Raw genomic sequence first — 10225 nt, 5'->3', positions numbered from 1 at the left:
AGGCTCTGACCAAAGGAAAACTGGAGGCTGTTCTGTAAAAAGTTAGGAGAGAAACTGAGAAGTCAAGTTAATCGAGGACTTTAGGTCGCTTTCCTCGTCACAAACAAACACTAATATCATGGAATATAAAAGATGTAAAAACAGAAACAGCTTTACAAAACCATGACAGGCTGTGCAGGTCAGTTAAAAACTAAAACGATGACATGATCTCGAAAAGAAACAGCTAAGTGCTAAGCCAGAAGAATAAAAATGCACATCAATTTGCCTCCTCTGCGAATGAAGAGAGGTTTCTGTTCCACCATCTGTTCCCTGACGTTTGAGTCCTCTGACACAGGACGTGGACAGGAAGTGTGTGCCCCTCAGCATCAGAGGCAGGTCGGCGGTTCAACGCCGCCACTGGAGCCGAGCTCATCAACACTCCTGTGGCAGTCTGTCTTCTGGCGGGAGAGAAGGAAACAGACCCTGAACGTTCATGGAGTCAGCGATGACGGCCTGCAGAAGGAATAAAACCTCCAGACAACTGAGGTTAAACGTGATGACAGAAAAACACAGCTACTGTTTTTGTTTTAAACTCGTCTCTTCCTGTAATGTTTTCGTTGCTGTCTTCGCTGCCCCTGTAATGAATTAACTGCTTCCTGTTTATACCGACTGCAGCGTGCCTGGTGCGGGCGGATGGTCATGTGATGTGGACGGAGATGGTTTTAGTTTTCATGTTTGAACACACGGCTGCTGCTCTCACCTGGTTTGGCTGCTGCTCTCAGTCGTCTTCTCTTTGTGTCCTCTCAACTCTTTGCCCCCGTTTACCCAATTCCCCCGCCTCCAACCCCACCCATCCCACCCCCAGCTCCCCCCCTCGCCCTCCCAGCAGTGCTAGCTGTGAGGCTGGGGGGCGATACCGGAGCAGTCAGTTACCAGCAGTCCCACTGTGCTAGCACTGGAGACCGTGACAGCCACGCTGGTGGTGCCGAGGGGAGCCGTGCTCGTGGGATCGGGGCTGGGGTCGCCCTGGTTGGCGTGGGTCCCCATGTGACCCTGGAGCTGCGTGGCCGTCTTGCACTGCACGCCACACAGCTGGCAGAGCAGCACCCCGCCAGCTCCCGTCCCACCGAAGCCCCCACGCGCCCCACCGCTCTCCTTCCACTCCTGACCGTGATGCTTCTGAGCGTGGACACGCAGATAGGTGAGAGTGGTGAAGCCTGGAGAGACAGACAGAGAGACAAAATCCTGAGTCCATGTGTTTGATAGTTGTCTGTTTTAGAGAAGACAAACAACAGCTGAGTCTCTTATTTGTGGTGTCATGGTGGGAACACCCTGCCGCCATCAGTCAGTGTTCTCCCCTCCAAATGGATTAAACCAGGCCACGAGGTCCAAATGACCATCTTCGTGATGTGACTGCGACTTACTGCGGTTGCAGAGGTGACAGGCATGGTGCTGCGACTGGTTGTGGACCCGCATGTGGTCTGTGATGTAAGCGGCGGACAGCAGCTTTCCACAGATGTGACACGGCACCTTCTCTTCGTGACGGATCAGGTGAGCACGGAGACGATCACGGGTGGCAAACGCCGACGTGCACGTCTGTGGAAAACGAGACGACAATCGTGGAGCTTCATCAAGATTAAACACAAATAGGTTCCTGCTCTTTTTCAATCAGGTGTTACTGAACATACACATGAACCATCATCATCATTAAATGTCTATTTGATTCACAAACCCATATTGGCTGAACAGACAGATGAAGACGTTACCGTGCACTTGAACGGTCTCTCTGTAGAGTGCACCTGTCGGACGTGACTGTTGAGGTGGTCCGGTCTAAAACACAGAAGAAACTGTTAAAAACACCCTTCACTGTGTGTGTGAGATTACTGACTGAGCAGACCTGTGATCAACCTGTGACATCATGAGAAGTCACTTGTACCTGGAGAAGGCCTTGGCGCAGTTCGGACAGACGTAGGGTTTCTCCACGCCACCTTGATGCGAGCGCACGTGATAACTCATCCTGTCTTTCCTCTTGAAGCGCTGCTGGCAGATCGGGCAGGAGTACGGCTTCTCGTCTGAATGGGACAGCCGATGACGATTCAGGTGATACACGTCCCTGAAGGCCTTTCCACATGCCTCACAGGAGTGGTTCTTTCTCACCTGGTTGGTGTTGGGGGTCGGGGTGGGGTTGGGGTTTGGATTCTGTGGAGCCAAAGCAGAGAACTCATCAAGCTGTGACGGAGAGGAGGAGGAGAAGGAAATATTCTCTGGGCCTCCACTTCAGAATTTGGCCATGCTGTTTTTATAAAGCCACATTTGGAGGAGAATGTGGAGCTGACCTTCTCTGTACACTATCCTGTCAGTCACACAGTAGCCCCGCCCCCTCCCCCCTCCCCCAAATGGAGCACCATCTAAAAAAACTTACGGTTTGACTGAGACCATAAAATCATCAGGAAAGCATTGACTGAGGAGAAGGAGGACCACTTTCCCATAGACTTCAATTCAACCTGGCTTATTTTACAGCCCCCCGATGGTCAGTAGATAGATAGGTCACACTGTGATGTTAAAATGGGACTTCAGGAAGATGATCTGACCCGAACTGTCCTTTAATCAGAGTCCAGTTCCCGCTCCAAACCTCCTGAATGCAGATCTAAGTCCGACTGGCTCGTTGCCCAGAGAACCCACCTGCTCCATGGACCCGACGACAACAACAGCTGCTTGGATGGGTTGCTGCGGTGCAGCCATGGTTACGGTTGCCGGGGCGATGGACACAGAGACAGGCTGGGTCTCCTGGTTGGCGTGCTGACCGGGCTGGGGGAGGGTCTCCTGCACGGTGACGGGGGGAGTGGGAGGGGGAGGCTGCGGGGGCAGGGTGAGGTGGAGGAGGGAGAGGGGGACCGTCTGCTTCTCCACCCGTCCTCCCTTCGCTCCATCCTCCTTCTCCCGGGCCGCCCGGTCCTTCATCTTGATGCCCGTGTGCACCGACTGGTGCCGCCGCAGGTTGTAGCTGTTCTTGAACTCCTTGTTGCAGGTGGCGCAGATGTGGGCCGGCCGGCTCGGCTTGGTGAGCGGTTTGACTGCAGAACACGCAGAATGCCAACACATCAAACATCTCACAACATTTACATTTCATTCAAATCTGTCAGCAGAAACTAACTAAAAATATCAGTCATTTTCCTGTTTGATGACTTTTAATGAGAATTCATGCCAAACCGCTTCATGAAACATCAGCAGAACAGTTCACAGTTTTTGTTTCATGTAATAATCATTTTGTCACAATGACAGATGATGCTGGTATTTTTTAAATACTGTTATTATGGAGCAACATTCTCTTTATTTTGTGTCATTTTAATAAAACAAACTGGAAATTGCTTTATAGATAGATACCATCCAATAGTTTATTTCTGGAGATCGGCATTCCCAGATATACAAATATTACTGTAATTGTCAGCAGATGAATGCAGTTAATGTCTCTTTTCTGTATATTTGATTTCAGTCTGTCAGAAGAACATGTCACTATTTTGAAACTGATCAGTGAAATGTTGTTGCTTCATGGACTAAATGTAAAAAAAAGAAAGAAATCAAAGCCCGCCCTGTCTGTAACTCCACCCACTCACCAGGTATGGGCTCCTCGCTCAGGGCGGCGGTGTCGACGGTGGATGGCGGTGTCACGATGTGCTCGCCTGAAGGACTCTGAGCTGAGCCGGTCAGCTCGGGCAGCAGCTCCGACTGCAGCGGCGTCTCAGGTTGACTCTGAACCGGCGGCGTCTGCCACAAATACACAATATTTGAATTTAACACAAATTGCACACATTCTGCTGATTCTCTTCTTTAGAGTAGACTATTGACTTTCAGATTATGGGGCGTTCGATGACCTCTGGATAGCGTTGGGAGATTTGAGTAATAAATACGATGTCACACAAAGAGCACCACTCTTTCTGTAGTTTGTGACGTTCTAAAGATGACACTGATAAGTATATATCTGATATATCATCATTTTAAGGTCTCAGTTCGTTGGACACCTTTCTGTTTAAACTTTTCTGTTCTTGTTTCCTATTTTGTCAGCGACCTCTGAAATAAAAAAGGACATCAAACTTCAAATTTCTTCACAGAGAAGCAGAACAGTGTGATCTGGACTCAATGAGTCTTTTTCCTGCTCTTTAGCTCTGTGTTTGGTCTCCTCCAGTGAAACAAACATATTGATCAGGAATCAGCTGTTGATCCACCAGGTAGAAAATTAAGTTTCAAGACTTCAGATTAAAAATTATGTTCCTGCTAAAGAGCAGTCGATGTGGAGGGAAGTTAAGGAAGCTAAATAAAGTAGTTGGCCAAAAAATAAATCTGAAAATACTCAACAAAATGTGGTGAATTTAAAATCATTCAGATCACCAACATCATGACAGATTCTTCTTCGCAGGAGACGGCGACTGTCGGTGACCAACTTCAGTTGGATGAATGTTTTCTAACATGTAAGGTTTGTTTTTATTTTTTATTTTTTATTTTTTTTTTTATAATAAAAGACGAACTTCCAACAAAGCTGACTCACTGAGCTGATTAGTCCCTTCGGCTTGGACCTGGGGCCCCTGAGGGCCCGTCCCCTGTGGAGGACCAGACCAAAGCCCATCTCCCTCTGACCCCTGTGTGACCCCCCACCCCCCTCAGCCCGAAGCCCCAAACCCAGAAAGCTGCAGCCGCCTCAGACTCTCCAACTTACCTGGAAAAGGAAATTGCTCCAGGAGGTGTCCATCCTGAGGCAGCCGGGACAAACGCTCCAACTGCGGGTACGAAAACAGACGTGCGGCCTCCACCTGGCCGTCAGTTGGCGGACAACACGGAGATAATGAGCCGGACGACGTTAATTATGGATTAATATCTGAAACATCCACACTGACAAGATGCTTTTTGGAAATGCGACAAAATGGTTGTTATCATGCTTCATTTAATGGTGCGTTTTAATAGAATTTGCTTATGTCTACTGTCATAAAATCAGGTGAATTGCATGCAGAAGAGAGATTGTTTTGAAAAATCATCGTCACAGCTGATCGGGACTCATTTATTCTGCGGTAGCTCCGAAAAGGCCGCAGCGTCGGGTTCCAAGCCTCGGCGTTGCGTACAGCTCGTCCCCTAACTAGAGCGCTCCGGGTCGGCCGCGGTCCGTGGCTCCGCCTCGGCATTTCAATGGACGGGATGCCATCTTTCTCTTTTTTTAACGGCTCTCCCTCGCCCTCCCTCCCTCTCTGTCTCCCGTCCTTTTCTTTTTTTATGCCCGTCTCCCCCTCTGTCCCTCTCCGCTCTTTAAAGGGAAAGTGTCGGGTGTCTCCGCCGGACCCCGTCTCCTCCTCCTCCCCGCTCGGCTCGTCCCTCTCGCCCCCGCCGCCGCCGCCGCTGCTCGGTAGGCCGACAAATAATGAAATCCGACATTTAGAGGATCTGCCCCCGCCGTAGAAGCCCCCCCGGTCCGCTTCACGGAGAAAATCCACCCGGACCGTCCGCCCTCCGCTCGTCCGGACCGCGTTCCCGGACGAGCCAAAGTCGGTCTTCGCTAAAATGGAGTCTGGTTCGGCCGAAGCGGCCTTTTATCCTCCGGAGCATCTTAAAGGTGCAACAGCTGGATCCGACCCGCAGCCGGAGTCCGTCCGGGGACCGCCGAGTTCCAGCCCCGGCCGGGCCTCCGGGCCGTTAACGGGGACAAAAGGCACCAACGACAACGATTTTTTACTTTTCATACGAAACGCTAAAATTCGGCGTGCTTTAAAACACCAAACGGAAATGTACCAACTCAAAAAGTCAAAGAACAGACGGATGTTTCCTCTTTAATTCTGTAGCACGTTTATTTTAGTGCGACAGTTTAATCAGTTATTCAGCTTTTGGTCGTTCCAGCTGCTCCACCACACAAACAAAATGAATAGTAAAGTACAAAATTAAAGTGAATGGATCTACAAATGCTGCATATACAGATAAGTATTCAGTCAGTCAGGAGTGATGGGAAATATCAGTTATTAGAAATCAGAGCTATAGAGATCAATGGTTTTATTGATACACATCATTTTATGATCGTTTGAAAATGAGCACTGGGACCATAATTCACTGTATGTGTGCCTTTTTTTGGATTGAACAGATTTTATAAAAACAAGTCAGAGGTCAAGATTTACATTAATAATTCATCATTAAAAGTTTCCCCCTTAATAAATGGCTAAAGATTAAGTAATTATATAAATTCCTGCAACAACCAATTTCCATAATTAACTAAAAGAGATTGAGAAATAACTGGGACAAAAATTAGTCGATGCACGTGTGGAGGGTGAAAAGAAAATGAAAAGAGGCTCATCATAATCTTTATTTTTCTAAATATCCATCAGATACTCTGAATTGATCTTTAATGGAACACCAGCCTGGGCCTGCCGCTCCTGCACAATAATATTTCCATCATAAAGAAACAAGAGTGAAACAGTTTAACACATTCAGCAGCACAGACGTCTCTTCAGTGATTTCATGAGGATAACCTTCACTGGAGGTTTAAATGAGTAACTGTTTGTCTCAGAACCATAAAAACACCTTCTCTACCACAAATAAAGCACAACAGAAATCTCAATAAAGCTCAAATATCAGCATTTAACAGACACCAGATACTCTCAGGAATCACAATAAGGGAGGAACAGGGACTCGGAGGTCAAAGGTCAGGTTTGTGAGGTTTTCCCTGTTTGGTCTGTTGTCGAATTGCTTCAAAATTAACAACAAAAACAAAAGAAAAGAGGAATAAATTTCACTTTCACCTCCAATGGCTGCTTCAGAGCTACATTCTAACCCAGTTCACCTTTTACAGATGTGTAGTAAGCATCTCATTACGTCTCTGGTCTGTCATCATCGAGGTGAACGGCATCACACACATCTGAGCAATAAAATCTCTAACGGATCAAATTTTAGCTGCAGAAAAATCATTTTAGAACGTATCAATCTTATCAATATTTCATTGACATCATCATTTATAGCAGCTCAGAGGAGATTTGTGCCAGTTAATGTGTGAGATTTCTGTCAGGTTGGCTTCCAACTGATGTTTCCTTCTCTCCTCTGAATAGCCCATGTGAACCTTCAGAGGGTCCAAGACCAGAGACCTGATCAGGTTTCTCTACATTTGAGTAATGGAGTAACGAATCAAAACCTTTACGACCCTAAAAGTTTGTATACAGGAGTTCTCAGCACGTGGAGGGAAAAGTAATCAAAGCAAATAAAGCTGGAAATGATAAAACATTCTTATATATATATATATATATTCAGATATTCATCACATCAATTCATTTACTGGTCAATAAAATGACAACAAACAGTCAGTGCACAAGAAATGACATCTGTCAAAACCCAACAACATGAAATCTAAAAGAAATAAACTAAAAAGTCCTCAGAGGCATCAGGTCACCGCTCTGATGTGAGATAAATGAGTGTCATTATCAATGAATCAATCGTTTTCTGATTGTTTCAAACATGTGATGTAATAACACGCAAACTGGACCTAGAGGTGTGACACACACACACACACACACAACACTAAGTGATGATGTCATTCTGACATCATAAATAACTGACTTCAGCTTCTGTCCTCTCTCCTCTCTGCTGTTGGTATTTCAGATCTTTTCATACTTGGTCATAATATAAATCTAAGTGAATGACGTAGACAAACTCGCTGTCCTTGGCCACGCCCCCCAACTTCCTCACTGTTTCTTCGCTGCCTGCTCTCGCTCGGCAGCATCCATGGTGGCCATGTTCTGGGAGGCGGTGATGAGGTGCAGCACGCTAATACCAGACTTGAGCAGACAGATTATCCCACAGAGTCCCTGCAGCCAGTACAGCCAGGCTGCAGCAGAAAACACACAACGCACAACCACACCGGCTCAGTCAGCAACACACAACCATCGACTTACACAATATGAGGCAGGTGGTCATAACGTTACGGCTGATAAGTGAAATATTCTAATAGCTCTGATCTGATCCTGAGCAGATCCTGGTGAGGAAGAAGCTCTTACCAGCTGGCTCTGGGATGTGGTAGAGAAGGTAGAGCAGGCAGAAGAAGAGCTCGTTCCCAGCGCACATCACAAACAGCACCGGCTGCACAACACAAAGACTTCGATCAGCACAGGCTGCAGTCACAGCTTCTCTACATCACAGACAGACTCACAAACTGAACACCAACCTTGGAGGTGTAGTAGATCCGGAGGACCGGGTTCCCGGAGAGGTCGATAGTCTTGTGACTGACTGATCCCTTTATTGTAGAGCTGAGGAAGACAAAGAGATGAAGAAGGAGCAGCTCAGTGAGTCTGACTTCAACAGCAGCTTCTCTGTGGAGGCAACATGAAGGATTATTCTAAACTAAACCACAGGAAGACTGAGGAAGAACGTTTCTGGAACAGACAGAAAGAGGCCTGAACGTTTTAATATGGATGAAACAGAATGCTTCTCCTCCTCAGAGTGGATCATCAACTCCTCCTCTTCCAACATTTAACTCCAGAGAGACTCAGGAGAACAGGAGTTCAGGTGAGCTACCTATGCAGGTGCAGCCAGTGGCTGGCGATGTCCAGACACATGCTGAGCTGGAACAGGAAGGTGTAGGAGGGGTAGAGCAGAGACAGGTTGACCAGCAGACACATGGTGGCACAGCGGTCCGTCAACATGTCCAGCATGGCTCCAAACTTGGTGGCTGATGGGAAAGATTGAGGATTTAGAGTCAGGATGATGTGATGTGGAGCTGCTGAGCAATTCAGCAGGAACGTAAAATGGGGGAGGACGAACCTCCAACTGAACTGAGTGGCAAATATCAGTGTCTCATGTTTTTATCTCAAAAACTCAAAAATGAGTCAAATTTAGCTGATCAGAGTTTTCTATGATTCGGATTCTTTTTCTCAGACAAACAGACACATACACTGATTCAGTGCTCGAGCAGCATGGCCGTCAAAAGCATCCAGCAGAGCACTCAGCATGTAGCAGAAGACCGCTGGCCAGGGACAGCAGGGCATCAGGTAGAAGGACACCAGGGCCAGAACCACCCGGGCATAACCTGGGGGGGGCATGATCACACAAACACTCTGTCAGGTTCGTTTGGTTCCGGGTCACTTCCTGTCTCTGCATCAATCACTGCTCTCTGACATTAAACATCTGATCCTTCATTCGTGATCGTTTACAGAAATAAAAGCGTTAAATCCTGAAACCAAAGAGCTTAAAGGGAAATTATTTCTTTCCACATTAGCAGTTTCCTTTGGCCTGACTGTACGATGCTAACGCTAAGCTAGCTACCTGCTGTCGGAAAAACTCACCGATTAAATTCGGAACGAAGAAGAAAATGTTCTCCTGCGCCATTTCAGCCTGTTTGTGGGTTTTAGTCTAAACTTCTGTCTTCTTGAGAAACTCAGCGGCTTCAAATAAACCTGTTTGGACAAAAACCTGAATGAAACAAACAAAATAAAAACAGTTGAATTTGACTGAACTGCGACTTCCGGTCAAGTGACGTCATTGAAGTGACAGACCAAGAGTAAAGCTTCCGGCAAACCTTCAAAACAAAAGCTTCACCTCGACGGCTGCACTTTAATGTTTTAATTTCTGTTTGTTAAATTGTAAATATCAGCATCAATAAGTCCTTATTCAGCAGCTTGGTGAAAACCATGTCCATTATAATTCCCGGAAAGCTGATGATTTTAGAGTCGTTATAAAGAAAATTACATTCCAGGATCAAACCACCTGATCTGATTATTTGTTTATTGAATCATCTGATTAAATCCTCATTTATTGAACACTGACAGACTTCCAGTTTAGAACTCTTGAGACTAAACATGAACTAAACTTTGAAACAAGTGTTTTAAACACAGGAACAAATGCTTCCTGTTGTGTTTCCTCTTTCCAGCTTGACTTCCGCAGTGATGCTGTCCACTCCCCTTTAATCATTTCTGCTCAAACTGCTTAAAAATTATTTTAGGTTCATTAAAGAGATGAGTAGGAAATACAAGTAAATATTATAGAGTAATAAAAAGCAGATGACTATTTTTACATTTGTTTATTATGCATTTCTACACTTCAGTAATTTAATCCAGCATTTCCTGCAGTTATCATGAATGCCCTTCCACAGATTTAGTTTTCGTTCATAAGGAAATATAAAGATAGTGAGTTTTATGGCTTTTCTACTGAGAAATGTAGAATTGTAGGGATAAATAAGCTTGAATTTATTTATGTATTTAAATGCTTGTTTATATTTTTGTCATTGAGAAGG

General features: G+C 46.0%; 2 protein-coding genes across 2 annotated transcripts; both read right to left on the bottom strand.

Annotated features, from left to right (window-relative positions):
* Nucleotides 1-834: 834 nt before the first annotated feature.
* On the bottom strand, nucleotides 835-5672 carry maza (MYC-associated zinc finger protein a (purine-binding transcription factor)). Its single transcript, XM_029509530.1, has 7 exons — nucleotides 4691-5672; nucleotides 3594-3744; nucleotides 2662-3053; nucleotides 1916-2178; nucleotides 1746-1809; nucleotides 1404-1575; nucleotides 835-1196 (listed from the first exon to the last, which is right to left on the bottom strand). Exons 1-7 carry the CDS (start codon nucleotides 4721-4723, stop codon nucleotides 871-873), a joined length of 1401 nt encoding a protein of 466 aa, XP_029365390.1. The 5' UTR covers nucleotides 4724-5672; the 3' UTR covers nucleotides 835-870.
* A 601-nt stretch (nucleotides 5673-6273) lies between these two features.
* On the bottom strand, nucleotides 6274-9460 carry cdipt (CDP-diacylglycerol--inositol 3-phosphatidyltransferase (phosphatidylinositol synthase)). Its single transcript, XM_029509559.1, has 6 exons — nucleotides 9279-9460; nucleotides 8888-9022; nucleotides 8512-8665; nucleotides 8162-8243; nucleotides 7995-8076; nucleotides 6274-7825 (listed from the first exon to the last, which is right to left on the bottom strand). The coding sequence occupies exons 1-6, from the start codon at nucleotides 9319-9321 to the stop codon at nucleotides 7683-7685; spliced, it is 639 nt and encodes a 212-aa protein (XP_029365419.1). The 5' UTR covers nucleotides 9322-9460; the 3' UTR covers nucleotides 6274-7682.
* Nucleotides 9461-10225: the final 765 nt, after the last annotated feature.

The sequence above is a fragment of the Echeneis naucrates genome, chromosome 8 (assembly GCF_900963305.1).
Source record: "Echeneis naucrates chromosome 8, fEcheNa1.1, whole genome shotgun sequence".
Classification (NCBI taxonomy): Eukaryota; Metazoa; Chordata; class Actinopteri; order Carangiformes; family Echeneidae; genus Echeneis; species Echeneis naucrates.
The sequence above is the reverse complement of the archived record's forward strand: the minus strand, read 5'-3'. Positions and strand labels throughout refer to the sequence as shown.

Excerpts from the sequence above, each read along its gene's own strand:
- maza (XM_029509530.1), bottom strand. The coding sequence starts at position 4,723 with ATGGACACCTCCTGGAGCAATTTCCTTTTCCAG. Across the intron at positions 1,576-1,745 it reads AGAGACCGTTCAAGTGCACG|ACGTGCACGTCGGCGTTTGC; the intron begins GTAACGTCTTCA and ends CGTTTTCCACAG. Across the intron at positions 1,197-1,403 it reads CTGTCACCTCTGCAACCGCA|GCTTCACCACTCTCACCTAT; the intron begins GTAAGTCGCAGT and ends CTGTCTCTCCAG.
- cdipt (XM_029509559.1), bottom strand. The coding sequence starts at position 9,321 with ATGGCGCAGGAGAACATTTTCTTCTTCGTTCCGAATTTAATCG. Across the intron at positions 8,244-8,511 it reads CACTGGCTGCACCTGCATAG|CTCTACAATAAAGGGATCAG; the intron begins GTAGCTCACCTG and ends TGTCTTCCTCAG. Across the intron at positions 7,826-7,994 it reads CCACATCCCAGAGCCAGCTG|CCTGGCTGTACTGGCTGCAG; the intron begins GTAAGAGCTTCT and ends TTTCTGCTGCAG.